At 34.0% G+C, this 22503-nt stretch overlaps 1 protein-coding gene across 1 annotated transcript; it reads right to left on the bottom strand.

The window, feature by feature from the left end:
* Positions 1-1087: 1087 nt before the first annotated feature.
* Positions 1088-20256, bottom strand: LOC133334840 (putative cyclin-dependent serine/threonine-protein kinase DDB_G0272797/DDB_G0274007). The gene is made up of 5 exons (XM_061543153.1): positions 20161-20256; positions 11278-11375; positions 10799-11200; positions 7052-7281; positions 1088-1160 (listed from the first exon to the last, which is right to left on the bottom strand). The coding sequence occupies exons 1-5, from the start codon at positions 20234-20236 to the stop codon at positions 1088-1090; spliced, it is 879 nt and encodes a 292-aa protein (XP_061399137.1). The 5' UTR covers positions 20237-20256.
* Between the last annotated feature and the right edge of the window lie 2247 nt (positions 20257-22503).

Here is a 22503-nt window from a genome sequence, read left to right as displayed (position 1 = left end):
ATCTGATCATCAGGAAAATTAATAGGCGTTGTTCTTGAATAACTGGAACTTCATGAAAAATTTCAAAGCCATCAGCGCGATTCTCCCTGTGGTAACGGGTTACTAAATAATATCTGCCATACATAAGCACCTGTAAATATTTGACTGTAACTCCCACATCTGAGTAAATACATAAATATTTGTTATCAATTTAAAGGCCAACACATCTATGACAGCTCTTGGACAGGAATGCAACAATTTAACAGACATAATGGTAAAGTCTTTCATCCTCCAGGAGTAAATATATATGGCATAGAATACAAATTTTGTCATTTTTCACACAAAAGTCAGGGTCGATTTGAACAAAAGTGAAGATCTTTATCAAAACATTATACAGATCTCTGGCCTCCAGAAGTCTTCTTCTCCATGCAAAAATTCGCAAAATGTTTGGGAACCGGTACACGCGACACTCTGGACGTCTCAGAAAAACCGACAAAAATGATAGATGTAGGTTTACATCCCCTAAATATTAACCAATCTTTTCCAAAATCATAGCCTGAATCAGCCACATGCTTAGGAATAGGTGGATAAACTGTAGCCTACAAGACATAAATATCAAACAAATAAAGTAGGATAAGGGACACCGCAGAGAGAGAGAGGGAGAGAGATTTTTTCGACATCACAACTGTCAATAGTATCTTAACCCTTTGTGGCCCAATGTTGCCCACAGGCAAGAAAATGTTTTAGAGCTAATATTTAATATACTGCTAGTAATTATATATTAATTAAATGATCAACTTTGCATACGTTCAAGGCCTGATTATGGAAAGGACAAGGAAATTTTTGGTAAAGAAAAACTTATGACTTTTTAATATCGGAACAAAAGAGAAGAATGTGTACAGTACTAATTTGAGCTACGTCCAAGATTATTCTAAAAGGAAAGAATACAACAAATACACGCAATACCTGACGTCTCAAATATAAAGATGTTTCTATCAAAAACCGATACTCAAACCGAAACCATGATCGATGTAGGTTTACTTTAGCTGTATGCATAGATATCGAGGGAGTTTTCAATAATGTCGGCACTGCAACATTTATTCAAACCCTAGAGACCTTTCGAGTTCACCAGGTAATCATAGCCTGAATCAGCTACATGAGTAGGAATAGGTGGATAAACTCTACAAGACATAAATATCAAACAAATAAAGTTGGATAAGAGAGACTTATCACCATCACAACTGTCAATAGTCTCTTAATGACCTCATCTGAGGAGAAATTTAAACTCGTCTGTTATGCACACGACATTATAATACTTCTGACGGGAAATAATCCAAACTTATTGTGTAGGAAGGCTGAAACGGTGTTAAACATCACCAATAATAGGGCGAGGCGGAAGAGCCTTTACGTAAATCCGGCCCAGACGAGACATATCTCCGATTTTATCACCATCACAACTGTGAATAGTCTCTTAAGGACCTCATCTGAGGAGAAATTTAAACTCGTCTGTTATGCACACGACATTATAATACTTCTGGCTGGAAATAATCCAAGCTTTTTGTGTAGGAAGACTGAAACGGTGTTAAACATCACCAATAATAGGGCGAGGCAGAATAGCCTTTACGTAAATCCGGCCTAGACGCAGATATGTCTCTTCACTAGAAAGAGAAAAATATGACAGTATAAAAAACCCCTCTTTCAGAACAAAGTGATAACCATATCAAATAAAGTTAAATATTTGGGGGTCATCCTAGACCGAAAACTTAAACAAAAATACCACATGCTGGAATGGGTAGACAAAATATAGTACATACAACAATCGGATCCCCAATTAGTAGTTTTGTGTCGGACAGAATACCTGAAATAGAATACCTGCATAGAATAGTCACATCATGTGAAACGTGGATACCAGACATGGACTCGCGGGATAGCGGAACACAATAAAATAATACCCCTGGTAATTCTTGTTACACAGCAGAAAGTTGGACTGTAATTTGTCATTGAATAATCTAAAACCGAAGTTTCACTTCACCTTCCAGATCACAATAGTTTTTAGTACAAACTCTGGTCAGGATGAACTAGAATGTATAAACGCCATAAATAATTTTTCGCGGCATGGTCTCGTACGAATCATATGGTTACCAAGTCACGTAGAAATAGTAAGAAACGAGATAGTAAAAAATAATCGCCGACCGAACTGCAATAGATGTAGATAATGCCAAACCTTTGAAGGGAACCCCCCCATTCTCGATTTTAATTTTTCAAGATTTGCAATGGGCTGGTAAATGAATACAAATGCTTGTTAAGGTTTGTAGCTTTGTACATATATATTTGAAGATTAAAAGAGAAGAAAAATAATTTACAAAAAAATTTTGTTATTGTTTTGTTGTTGTTTTTTGTAATTAAAGAAAAGTCCTTATTTTTGATGGCGGGCATGATAACTCCTCACTGGAACATCGGAATCCGAAAATTCCAACGGTGTTAGAAAGAGTACATGTCTGGCTCTCGAATGAACTAGGATTATTGACTTCGCTCTAAAATTAAAAAAATGGTGAACCTTTGAAAAAATATTTTTTGGAAATCGCCGATTTTTTTACCAAAAACCAAGTTAAAAAATAAGGAAGATCTTCACCGATTGGCTTTATCCTAGTTCATACGAGAGTTATACACTCCCAGAGAAACGTTGCAAAATTTGGAACCGATTGGATTATTAGTTTTTTAGTTATCGTGCCCGCCATTCGCAAAAAGATGTTTAGAGAAAAACGCGTTTAAAGTTTGAGAAGCCCTGCAGCCGCCACTTGATGCTGACACAATAAATCGACTGTATCTTCAAGAGTTCTTGAAATTTTCACTTGAAATTTTGTAGAGACATTCTTTAATCAGTGTAGATTCCAATTATATCAACAAACATTTTGACCCCGTGAATGGGGGGGAGTCCCCTTAATGCATCCCGTCTACAACTGAGGTCATGGGCAGTGTAAACCCACGAAATTCTTTGGAAAAAATAAATTCTTGGGGGAAAAAATATTAGGTTGGGGAAAAATAAATCCATTTTTCTTTCGGCAGATGGCTCTACTGATAGATTTCTCGTAAAGTATCGATCAAACAATTTCAGATTCACGCTCGTTGGAAGTTCGAAATTTCACAGTAAACAAAATATTTGGTGCATTCAGTTGTGAGTTACAAGGTTTTTAAAAATGGAAGTGAACAAAGAGGAAATTCGGTACAGTTTCCAGTTGACAAAGGCGATTTTGGTTTCGTAGATTCCGTTCAAAATTTTTTTATGTTAAACATGCACCTCGCACAGGTAGGCCTGTCGTCGAAAATGTCAATAAAATCGGAGAAATGATTGAAGTTGACAGGCATGTTAGCAGTCGTAACATCGCCCAGGAGCTAAAAATCGACCATAAAACTGTTTTAAACCATTTACAATTGACCAGAAACGGTCATAATTGGCCAACAGAAGAGGTGTCGTGTTTTACCAGGACAACGCTAGGCCACACAAATCTACAGTGACTCGTCAGAAACTTGAAAAGCTTGTTTGAGAAGTTTTAATGCATCATCATCTTTTTCTTGCATTGCAAAATTTCTTTAATGATAAACCAGTGAGCGGAGCAGTATAGTCGGACGGGGCCGACCATATGATACCCTACACAACTTCCACGAAAATCTAACTTTCTGGTGTTATATATTCTGATCTTGGCAACATTTCGCGATAATTGCATCCTCTTGACCGACTAGAGGTTAACAAATATTACTAATATTCAGTACAGATTCCCTTCACGGTGGGTTGTGTTGTTATGTTTGGCTTTCAATTGTGGCCTACAGATCGACCCGAAAAAAACAAAAATTAAGTTTTCGGTCCAATTCATCCCAAAATTATTATCTGATCATCACCGAAAATAATAGCCGTTGTAGTTGACCATACCTGGATCCTCATGGAAAGCTTCAAAGCGATCAGCGCTATATATCCGCCCTCTAGTGTGGTAATGGATTACTCAATAATATATGATGATGTGATATGTAAGCACCTGTAAATATTTCAGTGTAACTCCCACATCTGAGTACACACGACCATATAATTGGTATCAATTTAAAGTCAACCACTGCCCTTGAATATACCAACAACTTTTCCGGTCTATGTCCTTCAGGGGTAAATCTATACGCTATAGAATACAAATTTTGTAATTTTTCACACAAAAGTCAGGGTCAATTTGACCCGCTAAATGTTGACCGATCCTTATCAAAACAGGCATCCTTATTCGTTGGCCGGATTCCCTTCTCTATGTAAAAATTAGCGATGTTTGGGTCATAATTGCGGCCTCTAGAGCGACCAGAAAAACCGATAAAAATTAAGTATTTGGTCCATTTCATCCCCTAGATATTAACCGATCTTTACCAAAAACAATAGGGGTCTTCATTGGCCAGAACGCATCCTACATGTAAAATTTCGTGAAGATTGGTCCATAACTGTGGCCTGTATCAACTCAGATAGTCGAGATATGACAACGTGACGTTACAAACTTTTGGGGCTGCATAAAGCTATAATACCCTGACAACATAGTTGTGTAGGGTATAAAAACGAATTAAACGAGGTATCCACATGCATCAGTATAATTGATTTAATAGTCAAAAAATGCAACTTTTCCGAATGATGTCTACCCGCCTAGATCGATCGGTATACCTCCTCGCTTAGATCTGGTCCATACGCACTTGCTCTGCTGAATTCATAATGCAATGATTCAGTAAGTAATTCTGACATGGATTTTCGGACATTCAAAAACAAACGTATTATCCGGATTGGAATGCTCTTCTAATAAAATCCATGATTACGTAATAAACAAATTTGTCATTTATTTCAAAATATGTCTTAGGTTCGGCTATATAGTGGGATTTAAAGCTATACAATGGAATGTAGGACTTTACAAGCATAAGTGTGGTTTGAATTTGGATATCGATGATTGGGCTCATGGGTTGTTTCATCTATGGATTTCCACTAAGTTCTCTGAGGATGTTGGTGTTTGGGTCGTGTTATCTTTTGCCGAGAAATTGATATTGGGAAAAATCGGTTCAGATTTAGATATAGCTGACATATATATCCCTATATATCTTTCGATTTGCACGAAATTTTGTACAGTGTACTGAATTAGGTCTAGAATGATGTGTGTTAAGTTTCGTGAAAATCGTTTCAGATTTAGATATAGCTCCCATATATATTTTCATCCGATTTTATGTAAATGTGGTACCAAAGTCCCTATATATCTTTCGATTTGTACGAAATTTGGCACAACGTACTGAATTAGGTCTAGAATGATGTGTGTTAAGTTTCGTGAAAATCGGTCCAGATTTAGATATGGCTACTATATTTTTTTCTTTCGGTTATATGTAAATTCTGCACTAAAGACCCGCAGTTTGTCCGATTGCCGCACAATTTTGTACAATGAACTGTAGTTAATATAAGTTAATCTCCGCCAAGTAGCATTGAAATCGGTTCAGATTTTTGATATAGCTTAGATATATATTCTTTAAATTGAAGCAACCCTATATCTGACCAAATGAAAAAATTAGTATAGGTTGCAGAATGTCATGTTTATGGATCCATTTCGTGTTAATGGTCCTTCAGTCTGTTAGGATTCATCTGTTGAATATACCCAAAGTGGTGAAGGATATCATATAGTTGGCCCCGCCCGACTTTACTTCTTTCCTTACTGTTTTTTTTTATTGTATGTAGGTGTACGAGTAGATTTTCCCTACTGCATACTCTTAATATATCCCTGAAATTGGGTTTGTTTTTTCGTCCCTTGTCAGGGGGGTGATGGTGCCTTCTGCAATTGGTACAGCACTACGGTTGTTGGTACATTTGGCGCTAATACATTTGAGGATTTCTGTTAATTTGATCATATGGTATCTATTTTACAATTTCTAAACTTGAAATGCCAATTATCTGGGACAGTTTCTGAAAACTATTCCATATTTTACCATCAACTGTATTTTTGTCCTTCAATATTTATTCAGATGAGGCAATCTGCAAATCATATGAATTTTCGAGCCATTTATTATATATGTTGGCCTTGGATATATAAATGGGTTTCTATGAAATTATATGAAAGGATTTTTCAATAACATTACTCCTCTTTTTCAAATAAAATATTTCTGTGGACAGACTCTCTTCCTGTTTCAAACAAAACACTAAAAATACATTTCCACGTAAAAAATTCACTTGAAATCGAAGCCAATTAAACAACGATTTTTTCCCTCAAAAATAATTTCAATGAAATTTTCGATTTTCTGCGCAATAGTTTTGGCTCTTCATCAAATGTTGGACTAATTAAATAACGATGTTAAATGTTTTGTTGTTGCTGTTGTTTTGCTATATATTTTTTGTTTTAATCCCTCTTTTTTCCGCCCGGCTCTTCTATTGCTGCATGTTAGATCAATAAAGTCCATGGACTTGTTAAAAAGCTTTTCAACCTGATTTAATTAAAAAATAAAATAATCCTTGAAGCGTACGAATTCCTGCGAAGGCAAAAAACAAAAACAAAGTACCAGCCGAGCAGCTAGTGAGCCACTAAAACATAGTTACAAACAATGAGAAACATGTTTTAAGCTGGTTGGCTGGCTGATGCTAATGAAGATGACTGGAATGTGTTGTTGTTGCAGCACCACAACAACAGTACTTGCATGGTGTTGTAAGCGGGGGGTTTACAGCCACTGATGCCTTGATAAAAGTGGAAATACTTGCAGAGCGTTATACACCTTGGTTAAATTTTCTATTGTTGTTTAGCACACTCTACCCCGCATTCACTCTCTTTTCCTCTCTCCATGCACTTAAGTTGTGGTAAGGGTTTTTACCTTGATGTTGTTAACTTAAAAAGCAACTGCATTCTTTACCATGTAAATCCTCTAATGAGGTCATCACAGTAATCAAGTTATCGATGCGTAAATTACACAATAGACCTGGCCAGTTAATATTTCCGGAATTATTGCTAAACATTGTTTTTCTTTTTGAAATAGAACCCCTTTTGTATGGCCTTAAATCTATTTCGGAATAACTTAAATTTTAAGTACTCACATAATGCGATGACATGACTCCGCATGCCCATGAGTACATGTCATGGACTGTTCTTCTGATTCGGTGGAGTCATCACGTAATGTGGCAACCCCTAATGGTAGAATAGGGATTATAGCAGCTGTGGCAGCTGCAGCTGTTGCCGGTGGGCCCGCCACCACCGCTGCTGATGGTGTAGGAGGCGGTGGTGGTCCAGTTATTGCCTGTGGCGATGGTGTCGTACTTAGCGGCTTCTGTAAAAAAAACAACAACGCGCACACACATACACTCAATATAATTAAAATTCAATTAACCACGTTTGATTAATTACAATATTCAAAAATAACGTTTAAAAAAGTATGTAATGAGCTTTTTTGAACCTGACATGATTTACAAATACTAATTTACATAATTATACCCTGCAACCCTACTTTGAGTGGGTGAAATCGAAAGGGTGGTAGAGGTTTATTTTTTTATACACAGGGAAATTTATTTCTTCCTCTTCCTTTTTTTATATTCATTCCCCTCTCTAACAATCTTAGGATTTTTCAAAGAATTTTAGGATATTAGGTTGGGGTTTTTTAAGAATTTTTAAGGATAAAGGGCGTAGATTTTTTATAGTATTTTTAAGGATAAACGATAGGGATTTTTAAGGATATATGTCTGTGATTTTTAAAGGATATAAGGCGTGGATTTTTTAAAGGATATAAGGCGTGGATTTTTTAAAGGATATAAGGCGTGGATTTTTAAAGGATATAAGGCGTGGATTTTTTAAAGGATATAAGGCGTGGATTTTTAAAGGATATAAGGCGTGGATTTTTTAAAGGATATAAGGCGTGGATTTTTAAAGGATATAAGGCGTGGATTTTTTAAAGGATATGAGGCGCGGACATTCTTAAATTTTTAAAGGATATAATATAAGGCGCGGATATTCTTAAAGGATATAATATAAGGCGTGGATTTTTAAAGGATATGAGGCGCGGACATTCTTAAATTTTTAAAGGATATAATATAAGGCGCGGATATTCTTAAAGGATATAATATAAGGCGTGGATTTTTAAAGGATATGAGGCGCGGACATTCTTAAATTTTTAAAGGATATAATATAAGGCGCGGATATTCTTAAAGGATATAATATAAGGCGTGGATTTTTAAAGGATATAAGGCGCGGATATTTTTAAAGGATATAATATAAGGCGTGGATTTTTAAAGGATATAAGGCGCGGATATTTTTAAAGGATATAATATAAGGCGTGGATTTTTAAAGGATATAAGGCGCAGATATTTTTAAAGGATATAAGACGCGGATATTTTTAAAGGATATAAGGCGCGGATATTTTTAAAGGATATAAGACGCGGATATTTTTAAAGGATATAAGGCGCGGATATTTTTAAAGGATATAATATAAGGCGCGGATTTTTAAAGGATATAATATAAGGCGCGGATTTTTAAAGGATATAAGGCGCGGATATTTTTAAAGGATATAATATAAGGCGCGGATATTTTTAAAGGATATAATATAAGGCGCGGATATTTTTAAAGGATATAAGGCGTGGATATTTTTAAAGGATATAAGGTGCGGATATTTTTAAAGGATATAAGGCGCGGATATTTTTAAAGGATATAATATAAGGCGCGGATATTTTTAAAGGATATAATATAAGGCGTGGATTTTTAAAGGATATAAGGCGTGGATTTTTAAAGGATATAAGGCGTGGATTTTTAAAGGATATAAGGCGTGAATATTTTAAAGGATGTAAGGCGTGGATTTTTTAAAGGATACAACGCGTGGATTTTTTAAAGGATATAAGGCGTGGATTTTTTAAAGGATATAAGGCGTGGATTTTTTAAAGGATATAAGGCGTGGATTTTTTTAAAGGATATAAGGCGCGGATATTTTTAAAGGATATAATATAAGGCGTGGATTTTTAAAGGATATATGGCGCGGATATTTTTAAAGTATATAAGGCGTGGATTTTTAAAGAATATAAGGCGCGGATATTTTTAAAGGATATAAGGCGCGGATATTTTTAAAGGATATAAGGCGCGGATATTTTTAAAGGATATAAGGCGCAGATATTTTTAAAGGATATAAGGCGCGGATATTTTTAAAGGATATAAGGCGCGGATATTTTTAAAGGATATAAGGCGCGGATATTTTTAAAGGATATAAGTCGCGGATATTTTTAAAGGATATAAGGCGCGGATATTTTTAAAGGATATAAGGCGCGGATATTTTTAAAGGATATAATATAAGGCGTGGATTTTTAAAGGATATAAGGCGCGGATACTTTTAAAGGATATAAGGCGCGGATATTTTTAAAGGATATAAGGCGCGGATATTTTTAAAGGATATAAGGCGCGGATATTTTTAAAGGATATAAGGCGCGGATATTTTTAAAGGATATAAGGCGCAGATATTTTTAAAGGATATAAGGCGTGGATTTTTTTAAAGGATATAAGGCTTGGATTTTTTTAAAGGATATAAGGCGTGGATTTTTTAAAGGATACAACGCGTGGATTTTTTTAAAGGATATAAGGCGTGGATTTTTTTAAAGGATATAACGAGTGGATTGTTTTTAAAGGATATAAGGCGTGGATTTTTTTAAAGGATATAAGGCGTGGATTTTTGTAAAGGATATAAGGCGTGGATTTTTTTAAAGGATATAAGGCGTGGATTTTTTTAAAGGATATAAGGCGTGGATTTTTTTAAAGGATATAAGGCGTGGATTTTTTTAAAGGATATAAGGCGTGGATTTTTTTAAAGGATATAAGGCGTGGATTTTTTAAAGGATCTTTCTAATGGGCTTTTGGATGCTTTAAAGAGGTTTTTAAGGATCTTTTAAATGGAATTTAAGGATTTCAAGGCGTAGGTTTGTTAAAGACATTTTAAGGATCTTTTAAATGGACTTTTAAGGATTTTAAGGCGTGTATTCCTTAAAGAAATTTTAAGGATCTTTTAAGGATTTAAAGGCGTGGATTCCTTAAAGAAATTTTAAGGATCTTTTAAGAAATTTTAAGGATCTTTTAAGGATTCCTTAAAGAAATTTTAAGGATCTTCTAAGGGTTTAAAGGCGTGGATTGCTTAAAAAAATGTTAAGTATCTTTTTAGGATTTAAAGGCGTGTATTCCTTAAAGAAATTTTAATGATTTAAAGGCGTGATTCCTCAAAAAAATTTTAAGGATCTATTAAGGATTTAAAGGCGTGGATTTCTTAAAGAAATTTTAAGGATCTTTTAAGGATTTAAAGTTTTGGATTCCTTAAAGAAATTTTAAGGATCTTTTAAGGATTTAAAGGCGTGGATTCCTTAAAGAAATTTTAAGGATCTTTTAAGGATTTAAAGGCGCGGATTCCTTAAAGAAATTTTAAGGATCTTTTAAGGATTTAAAGGCGTGGATTCCTTAAGAAAATTTAAGGATCTTTTAAGGATTTAAAGGCTTGGATTCCTTAAAGAAATTTTAGGGATCTTTTAAAGGGACTTTTAAGGATTTTAAAGAGTCGATTTGTTAAAGAAATTTTAAGAATCTTTTAAATGGACTTTTAAGGATTTTAAGGCGTGGATTTCTAAACGAAGTTGAAGAGGATTTAAGGATTTATTAGAGAAATGTTAAGAATCTTTTAAATGGACTTTAAAGGATTATAAGGCGTGGGTTTTTTTATGTGTATGGAGGTATATCCTGGATTTTTTTTTTTTTTTTTTGAATTTATATGGACGTAGGTCCTGGATTTTTTAAAGAATGTGTATATGTTATTTCCTATTATTACTCACTTTATAGTCGTGTGTATCGGCCGTGGACAATTGCCGCTTCCTTTCGTAAAGATGTTCACGTTCTATGGAACGACTGCGAAAAGCTGGCGGTAGACCACGTTCTGGTGGTGTGGGTATGATCGGTGTTGGAGCACTGCTACTACCACCGATAAGATGTTGCTTTTCCGGATCTTGTTCCTCCTGCTGTTCTTGTTGATGCTGTTGCTGCTGCTGAGCTAGACTCGAGGTTGTGGGTGGACTTTCACCGCTTTGCTGCTGTTGTTGTTGCTGCTGATGTTGTTGGTCACGCAACTGCTGATGCTGTTGATGTATAATTTTCTGCTCTTCTTTTTTCTTTTCACGTTCCTGCTGCCGTCGTATTTCAAAATCCAATAAACGGGCTTCACGGGCGTCTTTGTCTCTCTGCAAGGAATACAAAATATAATTTTTTTTATAATTGAAGTAGTTGATATTAATTTTATTTTTGTATTGTGATTTACCTTGTAATTTATCGCGTCCTGTTCTTCTTTTTTAGCTTCCCTTTCGCTGCGCTGACGATCGCGCTGTTTCTCTTCGTCCGTTTGCGATGTCTTGCTGTCTGCAAAAATGTAAGTCGAACATTAGTTGATTTTATAAAAACTTATCACGATTTTAAAGTAATTTAGAATTTTTAGTAGAATAAAAAAATGTTAGAAAAAGGCATTACATTTAAATTAATTTCCGATTGTTTTTGTAATTAAAATGTTTATCATGCCATACGAACTCTGGATTAAATATATTTTAGCATTCATTTAGAAAAGGAAAACTATATTTAATTTTGTATTCTATATATTTAAATAATTTTTAGGATGCATAAAATAAATCTTATTTGTATTGCCCTAACCTGAGATGTCATGGTAATATTGAACTTAGTATTAACGAATATAATTCAGAATGACCTTTAGCAAGTGGAGACGCCCAAAAATTGGCCTCTAATGATACACATTTCAGAACTCAACGAAATTGTCACACATAAATCTTTTTATCTTGATGGCGGCATGATAATATATTTTGTGGAATCCGGATAATTCCTGAGAACCTAGCCATGTATGGCATCCCGACTATTGCCTGAAAACATGTAGCTATGCGGTAAAAAATATATTAAAGACCTAGGTATGATTTACATGTCCATAGCGAATTATTTTATTTTTATATCCTTTTTTTTCTTTAAAAAATCTATTAAAATTAAAACCACTTGACATGTCTCATATACAACCAAACCGACTAATTTTTAACTAAATTTACCATTTCCGACATATATATACCCCAAGCATACTCGTATGACAATTATAGTCATTACGCAAAATATTGCATGTCAAATGCATTTGATTGAGTTTAGCAACAATTTATTCACGCATTACCGGTGTGTTGGCATGAAGGCAATCTGCCAGTTTGCCTGGCTGTCCATGTCAAAAGGCACTCACCATTGTGACCTTCCAATTAATCGGTTTTTACAAATGTAGAACACTTATTCTCTTTTATGTCGAACATTAAGTCTAATGCGATAATCCCCTAATTCCCTTTGGAACAAAAAAAACCGAAACAAAAATGTCATACGTAAAATGTTTGTTGTTACTATCATATGCTAGCTGCATTTTATGGCCAAAGGGCATCTGCATTGTGATACCCTACAAAGGGTAGGTCAGTTAGTTTTTTTTTTTACTAAATTTTGGAAGAATGAAATAAAATATATCATAACATCGTTCAATTTTTCAAGGTATAAAATTAATTAGTAAATCACTATTTTAGAAAATTATTTCAAAAATCCAAACAAGCGTCAGTTCAGATTTGAACAATACAGGCTAGGTATTGCAGATAATCGATTTCTCCTTGTTATTGAGCTTTCTTCAAGTTCCCATTTACATAGTCTATTTAACATTTGATGTGCATTTGTAAAATATATATAGTCAAAGTCATTCATATCACAATTTATTCGAGTCTGAAAGTAAGGTATAACCCTAATATAGATTATAATCATTGCCGATCATTTTTAATTATATAAAAACAGTAGTGATGGCGGGTTATTTGGGATATCATTTGTATTTTGTTTTTGCAAAATAGTCAGACTGAATCCCATTATGTTGCTTTATAAAAAACAACTATTTATTAGTGGGGAAAGTCCGCCGAGGGCTATGGCAGGGAAGTCTATAGTTTCGGATCTCGCCACTGATCCTCTTCAGTTTCCTTAGTTTTCTTAATTTCGGTATAATTGAAATATAATTAAACTCAAATATTTAAAATAAACATTCCAATAGCAGTGAAATAGTGTTAGGTTTCGACCAAGAAGAAAATATTATTTTCGAAAGGGAAAAGTATTTGTTAAAACCCAATACTACGATTTTGCGGAATGTCAAATGTACTTCTAAACTTCTAATGGAAAAAGTCTATTTTACTAAAATAATATATTTAAGATGATGGTGGGTACGTAGGTTCTTCTCCTGACTTTCCTTTTCATTGCAAAACATAGATCATCAAGCTCGACTCGAAAGAGTATAAATAACCACTTAAAATTAGTTTCAAATGATCACTGCCCTTACAAGGCAAAATTCAAATAACACAAAATTAATTTCAGCCAAGCACGGCTAGGGCTCGAACCTAGAGAGCAACACAAATGTTAAGACCGCTTAACGTTCTGAGCCATCAACACTTCCAAAATGGTTGCGCAAAAACATGTGTATACCAGGAAGCAATTGTAGGTGTGTGGATTAATTATATCGCTACAACAAAAATCTGCTTTGAAAAGGACTGTTCCTAGAATGAAGACAAATGTCGAACTTTGACAAATTTGAATTTAATTCGCATATGCAAGTTTCGCATCAGGGCGGAATAAATACAAGTTATCAACGTACGACATTTGTAAAGCCACATAGCCCAATATGCCTGATGAGCCGCTTAACCAACGGCGAAACGCGTCGCATAATGGTGGGTACGTAGGTTCTTCTCCTGGCTTTCCTTTTCATTGCAAAACATAGATCATCAAGCTCGACTCGAAAGAGTATAAATAACCACTTAATATTTAAGATGATTTTATATTTTTTCGAAAAAAAGTGTCCATATGGGTATATATTCCTTTCATCCTGAACCTTTGAGAAAAGGTTATATCCGTTTGTTTGTGAAACTTTTTTAATATTGCTATCTACTTACTCCAAAGATTTTTAAAGATCTGATGATTTTGTTGGCCATTATAAAATCCTGATTTTGATTTCCTCCAACCAATCTTTGACATGTTTGTTGTATGTTTGGAGGTTTTTGTCAAGCTGAAACACCCAAATAAGCGGTATATTTTCTTCAGCGGAGGTAACCATTGCGTTTTCCAACACATTTATGTAAACAATCCGATCCATTACTTTGTAAATCTCATAAATATATCGAACTCCATACAAAGAAAAATAGTCCAATACCATAATTGACCATCCCCCATGTTTCCCAGCACCCTTGCAATACTGTGGCAGGAGCTTTTGCTTTTTGGACACTCTCACGGTAATGTTCTTTTGTCTAAGTCTTTAATATTTAACTTTAATTCATCCGAGAGCATAACATTTATCCACTGATCGAATTCCATTTAATATTGCAAAAGGCAATCTGGCTTTCCGATTTTTTCAGAAATAAAAAGGATTTCTAGATAGCTTCTGGGCATTTATGGCGGCTACCATATCTCGTCATCACGCTCGTTTCTAGAGGTTATATCCAACGATAAGCAGTTCACAAATTCCATTGAATCACAGGCAATTGCTGTTTTATCGTAGTACTGTATCAGTTTCTATCTACTTTTATATTTCATCTTGTCAAAGTAAGTCAAAATCGAATTGAATTATAAACCTTGCAATTTTAGTTGCTTTAGTTCTGGCCACCAGTGTATGTCCACATTTTTGATATAACTTCCGAATTTTCCAACCTATTTTTTCGAAATAGGTTGCTGTGTTGGCATAAACTCCATGTAAAGGTTCCGGTATTTTGAAGGTTTTAGTTGAATTTGCAACTGGAGTTTTTGTAATTTGACAATATTATGGGATCTTGTAGAGCGAACATCTCTTAAGGAATTTTATGTTTCACCGATGTTCAACTAATCGATTTTTTGTATTAAAAAGTCTAAAAGCCGAAGTCGACTTCGAGGAAATCACAAAGTCGACTTTTCAAGATAGACTATAAATTTTCTTCATATATACTTGGTTTATTAGAAAAAAGTCAAAATTGCCCTAAAATTACACATTTCAGGTTTTTTTTATTTTAATTGTTCACAACAATTCATATAAAAAAATTAATTTTTAGTCGATGTTGCCATTAATCGGTAAAAGTCAAAAATCTTCCATTTTTAACAGGTTTTACAAAATTGAAAGATCAAAAAATTTACTTTTTAGTCAAAGACAAAAATCGAAAAGCCTAAAAACCAAACACACACAAAATCATCTCGAAACCTAAATGGGTAATATCTCACCCATTTTCATTGACATTGATGAAAACTGCAGCAAAGGCTTTCCAAATTCCGAAAATCGGGTGATACCATTGTGCCGGCAATAAATGTAGTTGTTATACCCTTCACCACACTATGGTACAGGGTATTATGTCTTTGTGCATATGTTTGTAACAGGCAAAAGGAAACGAGATAGACCCATGGTTCCTTTTGAGATTATGCATAGAATCACTTTCTGAGTCGATTTATGCATGTCCGTCAGTCCGTCCATGTATTTTTGTGAACAAAGTACAGGTCGCATTTATGATCCGATTTGGATGAAATTTGACATAGGTCACTTATTTGGCCCAAGGACGAACCCTATTGAAATTGGGAAAAATCGGTTCAGATTTAGATATAGTTCCCATATATATTTTCGTCGTATTAAAGGTAAATGGTGCACCAAAGTCCCTATATATTATTCGATTTGCACGATTTGGCACAGCGTAATGAATAAGGTCTAGAATGATGTGTGCAAAGTTTTGCAAAAATCGGTTCAGATTTAGATATAGCTCCCATATATAGCTTCGCCCTATTTTAGGTAAATAGTCCACTAAAGTCCCTGGAAATCTTTTGATTTGCACGAATTTTGTCATAGCGTACTGAATTAATTATAGAATGGTGTGTGAAAAGTTTTGAGAAAATCGGTCCAGATTTAGATATAGCTTCCATATATAGCTTCGCCCGATTCTAGGTAAATAGTCCAACTAAAGTCCTTGGAAATCTATTGGCATGCACGAAATTTTGCTAGCGTAATGAATAGGGTCTAGAATGATGACTGCCAAGTTTCGTGAAAATCGGTTCAGATTTAGATATGGCTCCCATATATATCTTCGTCCGATTTAAGGTAAATTGTGTACCAAAGTCCCTATATATCTTTCGAGTTGCACGAAATTTGGCACAGCTTACTTAATTAAGTCTAGAATGATGTGTGCAAAGTTTCGTGAAAATCCAATTTTAGGTAATTGGTGCACCATAGTCTCTGAAAATTATTCGATTTGCACAAAATTTTTCATAGCGTACTGAATTAAGCCTAGAATGACGTATATATCTTGAAAACTTAAAAGGTAAGAAAATAAATTGACATAATGTTGTTGTTATTTGTAATTAACGAAAAGTTCTTCTTTTCGACGACGGGCACAATTTCCGATCACTGGAACGTAAGATTCCAATGACATTCGAAAGAGTACATGTCTGGCTCTGGTATGCATTAGGTTTATTAGCATCGCATAAAATTGATTGAACATTTTTCGACCTAAATCGAGTTAGACAATTAAGAAGATCTTCATTGATTACATTTATACCATTTCATATGAGAATTGTACGTAGAGAATGCTCGCCATTCGTGAAAACAGGGTTTCGAGAAGTCGGTATACGTTGGTCTTTCTCACTGAGCTGTTCGTGAAAAAACAGCAATTCAAACCCGTCTTAAAATTTTCTAATACGAATTTGGTCAGATTTTTGAACGTTTTCACTTATTAGCCTTAAATTTGTCATAAGATTTATAGAAATTTCATATATCCCGACCATATGAAACCCTACACAACTACCTGTGCCATATTTCGCGATTTTTAACCTTTTAGAGGTTCTAAAAAACCAGACAGGAAACGAATGGTTCATCTCACGCCTTAAATTTCAAATAATCATTACCGAAAGTTATTGCCGTCGTTCTTGACTATAACCGGAACTTCATGTACAATTTCAAAGCAATAAGAGGACCGCTACCGCGCCCGTTTGAATGTTTATTTGAATATCTAGATCCCTGTATATAATAACGTATAAGTGTTTGCTTCAAAACAATAATTTTTCGGAATTACATCTTTATAAAATAGATGCATGACTTAAAGGAAAAGTAGTCATAGCTGCTACTTTTCCTTTAGGTCATGTATCTATTTTATAAATATGTAATTCCTAGCAAAACCGCTCCCAATGTGAAAGAATATTGAAATTTGTATTATTTCGTTAATTTATTATTTTATTTTCAGTTTGATTTTGTGCATTAATCACACATAAAGATGAATGATGGATAATCTAGAATTTTAAATTAATGCTGTCATCTATCTTAGGCTATAACTTTGATCACAAAAAACAACAACAAAAATTGTTTGTATATTATTTCTCTTCCTTATCCCACATCGGCTACATACATCATGATGAACCCAAACTTCGTAGCACTCGTTACCAAATGTTTCTTTAAGAGGATGTTCTCGGTAAAAACAAAAATATATAATTTTGTTGTTTTTTTATTTAATTCGAATCTACATTAATTCAAGAATGTCCCTAAAAAATTCAAGTGATTCATTGTGTTAGCATCACATGACGGCAAGAGTGCTTCTCAAACTCCATACCAGTTTTCTCCCTACAGTGTTTTTGCGAATGGCGGTCACGATAACTCAAAAACTAATAACCCAAATGTTGATAAGTTTTTCTGTGACTATATAGCTATCGTATCGTTGAAGATCTACCTTATTTATTAACATAGTTTGTGATCAAAAATAGGCGATTTTCCAAAAATATTTTTTGAAAGGTCCGCCATTTTTTTAATTTTTGAGCGAAGTCAATAATCCTAATTCATACTGCGTTGGAATTTTCGAATTCCGATGTTTCAGTTCAGTGACCACCATTAAAAATAAGGACAACAACAAAACAATAACAAAAACATTTTGTAAATTACTTTTCTTCTCTTCTAAGTCTTCAAACTTCAAATCTTGAAAATTTTAAATCGAGACTGTTGTGCTTCTATCTTATTTGCTATAAAAGCTAAGTCTCCACGTCTGTGCTTGATCGTGCTTTTAAAGGCTTGTGCCAAAAAATCATTTTTAATTTCATCGCAAAATATAACGTCGTCCCAATATAAAACCTGGTATGAAACTTTCAAACAATAAAGCGGTTTTGCGTGCTGCTCTTGATGAGTATTTGTTTTTTTAATATAGTCTGTCGAATTATTTCGTGACAAACTTTAACGCCACACTATTTCTTGACCTCCTCGCAGGCGTCCTTTTGAACATTTACGGGCAGTACGTATACTGAATTAAGTCTAGAATGACGTGTGCTAAGTTTAGTGAAAATCAGTTCAGATTTAGATATAGCTCCCATATATAGATTCGCCCGATTTAATGTAAATGGTGTACCAAAGTTCCCATATGTCCTTCGATTTGCACGAAATTTGGCATTGTGTACTGGATTTAGTCTAGAATGATGTGTGTAAAAATTCTTGAAAATCGGTTCAGATTTAGATATAGCTCCCATATATAGTTTCGCCCGATTTTAGGTAAATAGTGCACCAAAGTCCCTAAAAATCATTCGATTTGCACGAATTTTTGCATAGCGAACTGAATTAAGTCTAGAATGACGTGTGCTAAGTTTAGTGAAAATCAGTTCAGATTTCGATATAGCTCCCATATATATTTTCGCCCGATTTTAGGTAAATGGTATGCAAAGTACCTATATATCTTCCGATTTGCACGAAATTTGGCATAGCGTACTGGATTGAGACTAGAATGATGTGTGTAAAATTTCTTGAATATCGGTTCAGATTTATATGTAGCTCTCATATATATATATATATATATATATGTTCGTCTGATTTTCAGTAGGACCCAAAATATGGCCATTAGGAACAATCTAACCTGTGACAAGTTTCGTTGAAATCGGTTGTAACAGACGAATGGGTTGATCTAAGTCGGTTCACATTTAGATAAAGGTCACATATTTTAGTTCATCCAATTTCATGTTAATGGCCCTTCTGTTAGGATGCATTCGTTTAATATACCCATAGTGGTGAAGGGTATCATATAGTCCGACTTTACTACTTCCCTTACTGGTTTTGCTCGTTTTAATACATTGTAAATTATCTTTTGTGTAACATTTCCGATAATTGGATCACACTTTTCTCCAACTACATCGACTGAATTAAATATCAAAAATTATGCAATTAGTGTTTTTTCGAGATTTCACATTTGAAAATGTTTAATAATTATCCATTAAACTCATTGGTGACATATTGTATAATGAACAATTTTAATCCCACTCAGACTTAGTTGTAGATCTACAGAAATTTAAAATTCTGTAGGGTACCACAGCGTCGGCCCAGCTTGACTATACTACCTTGCTTACAGGATTATTTACTGTCACTAGCATTGTTGCCCTCTATACTGATGTGTACCTTTAAATGACACGTTGTACGGTGTAGAGTAACAAAATGTCGGCAATCATTTCTACATCTGTTAAACACAAAATAACCATTTGATATTTGCCGCTAGTATCGGAATTGTTGTTTATAATAAATTAGAAATCGAATACGCTAAATATTTCCTTGTTGTAAACGTTAGGGGAAATAAATTATCGGGAGTTTTTTGTTCATGTAATTTATGTTGTAGCGTAAACATACAATTTTTATACGATTTTGTTGGTTAATAATTTGTATTCATAATTTATGAACTCCAATTCATATATTTGTTATTGGAAAAAAGGGACAGAGGATTGTAGCTTCAAACTTGTTTAGAAATGTTCAAGTTTTTCCCCTTTTTGTTATGGAAAATCATTAAATATTTAGCTAATGTCACAAAAAAAAAAAAATGTCCGAGTGTGTGTGCGAGTAGAATAGGGATTAGAAAATGAAAATTTCCCCCTTCGTTCGATAATTGCCTTTGAACTTATGTGTGACGTAGATGGCCTCCGCGTGGTCGTATTTTTAGCATTTATGTTTACAACAACGACAACAAACAAAAATAGAAAAAACCGCAATAGGCATAACATATCGCATGACACAGTGTTTTTTTTTTTTTTTTTTTGCTTTCTGCTGTTATTAATAAAAATGCGAAGTTCTGTTATGGGACTGGTAAGGGTTCCTTTGTTATTTTTAGTTTTTTCTTTCTTAAATTCCACAACTTACTTGTCTCCTTTCTTTTATTATCATAATTTGGACGGACCATCATTAAATATTTGGATAAATTCCTTGGCGCTGTCATGTTGATCAAATTTTGTTTTTGTTGTTGTAGTTATTCTTTGTTGTTACAAGTTTACGAAAATGGAAAACAAAATCAAATTGCAAACTCTCACGTAAACGACGCACAATTTATAAACAATTTTTTCCAGACGTTTTTTTTTCTAATCAAATTTGTTTTTAATGTAATAGACAATTTGTTATTTTTGTTGTTGTTGTTTTTTTTTCTATGCTACTGTTGTTTTGTTTTGCTTCATCTATTTCTTTTTTTTTTACTTTTTTTGTTAACCAACCAACCGTCTGTCTATTCTGTGGCGTTCTCTAAATACTACTGACCATCTGTTCATTTGCTGTCCATGATAAACATTCCGTTTATATTGGTTGCATACACCCAAGGAAAAATCACTGTCCTATTATGATTACTACTATTTTCATTAGTATTTTTTTGTGAGTTAAATTTTCATTAAACAAATTATTTGAAATAAAAATATGAATATTAGTTGATTGATATGCCCACCCACCCAGATGTCAATAGAAAAATATTAATTCATTTCAACATTATTTTGTTAAATTTAAATTTGATCAGACAGTAAAACAGCAGGAGGAGCAGGAAGACATCGAAAATTTCCGCTAATATCCATACCATATGTTTAAATGTAAACAACTGAATATGCAAATGGGGTTTGCTGTGTTTCTTTAATGTTGAAACATCATGATTTTTGTTTATTTAAAATTTTAATCAAATAATTGTTGACATTTATAATGAATAGGTGTATACGAGCGTGTTTGTGTGTGAATTTGTTATGATTGTACAGTTGAATCCAAATAATGTATATCAATCTAATACCATTGCAAATTTGGAAAATATATATATCCCTACGAACATTCTTGGGGGACAGTGGTAACTTTATGAAATAGGATTATTGACTTCGCTCTAAAATTAACAAAATGGCGGACCTTTGAAAAAATATTTTTCGAAAATCGCCGATTTTTTACCAAAAACCGATTGGCTTTATCCTAGTTCATACGAGAGCTATACACTCACAGGGAAACGTGTACAAATTTGGAATCGATTGGGTCATTAGTTTTTGAGTTATCGTGCCCGCCATTCACAAAAGAAAAAACGCGTTTAAAGTTTGAGAAGCCCTTTAGCCGTCACTTGATGCTGACACAATAAATCGGCTATATCTTCAAGAGTTCTTGAGTTTTTCTCTTGAAATTTGTGGGGACATTCTTGAGTTAGTGTAGATTTGAATTAAATCAAAAAAAATTCTGACCCCGAGAATGGGGGGGGGGGGGTCCCCTTAAGAGAATTTTAATCTAATTATGAGCTCAGCCTTAGGACAAAAATCTGTCTGATCGAAATATTTGTTTTAGACCTTCGGACCAAATCCGTTTCAGACAAATTAGGGTCGATTTGTCTATCTGCCTGACCGGCTGATGCGTCAGCTAGCTTTCGAAGAGAGTAACCGATTGCGAAGACAAATCGTAATATTTCTTCCAATGTTAGTTCAAGTTCAAAGATTAGTCTACTCCTTCTGTTGCCTCCCCCACAAAAGGGGCAAAAATTTGCTGAAAATTTATTTTATAATATCTTTCCGATTTATACCATACTTTGTACAAACTATTATCATTACCAAGCCTAGATCAATTCTGCAAATCAAACTTTTCAATAATTATAAATTTCAATATTAGGCGAAAGGAATGCCTGACTTGTACCAAACCTTGCACAACCTATATATCCGTCGGCCCTCTCCTTTAGAAATCATAGCCTGTGTTTTATTAGAACTTTATTATACCATCCGCTGTAAGATGTTATTCCAATTTGAAAAATTCTATCTCGATTTAGCCTTGACCTTCATATATGTCTATCTCTTGAAATCATGATAGAATTCGCAATATTTCTGTATTTCGAAGATTTTGTTCACGGTTCTCAATCGAATTGGCTGTAAATTTCAATATTAGGCGAAAGTAATGTTCTCAATCGAATTGGCTGTAATTTTGTATTTTGAGTTCGCATTGGGTAACAAACCTTCCTACTAAAAATCATCAATATTGTTTTCATATATTAGGGTAGTTCCATAAAAATGTTGGTATTGTGGGCAGTTTGGACTCGTTATTCAACCAAATTGGCTGCAATTCCATTCTCCATATAAAAATTATCATTTTTTTTTGTCTCAGTCTTCGGTTTTTGTGGGTTTTTGATTTTCCCACATTTATTTCTTACTTATTTACCTACAAGTTCTTGATTTTCTTTATTTGAACAATCATATAGATATTTAAATATTCGGT

This window comes from Musca vetustissima, unplaced genomic scaffold (assembly GCF_032173495.1).
Source record: "Musca vetustissima isolate MV318-11 ecotype Yass unplaced genomic scaffold, APGP_CSIRO_Mvet_v1 utg37077, whole genome shotgun sequence".
In the NCBI taxonomy this organism is placed as follows: Eukaryota; Metazoa; Arthropoda; class Insecta; order Diptera; family Muscidae; genus Musca; species Musca vetustissima.
This window is presented reverse-complemented; position numbering and strand designations above follow the sequence as displayed.

Excerpts from the sequence above, each read along its gene's own strand:
- LOC133334840 (XM_061543153.1), bottom strand. The coding sequence starts at position 20,236 with ATGACAGCGCCAAGGAATTTATCCAAATATTTAATGATGGTCCGTCCA. Across the intron at positions 11,201-11,277 it reads AGGACGCGATAAATTACAAG|AGAGACAAAGACGCCCGTGA; the intron begins GTAAATCACAAT and ends TATTCCTTGCAG. Across the intron at positions 1,161-7,051 it reads GAGTCATGTCATCGCATTAT|AGTTTATCCACCTATTCCTA; the intron begins GTGAGTACTTAA and ends TATGTCTTGTAG.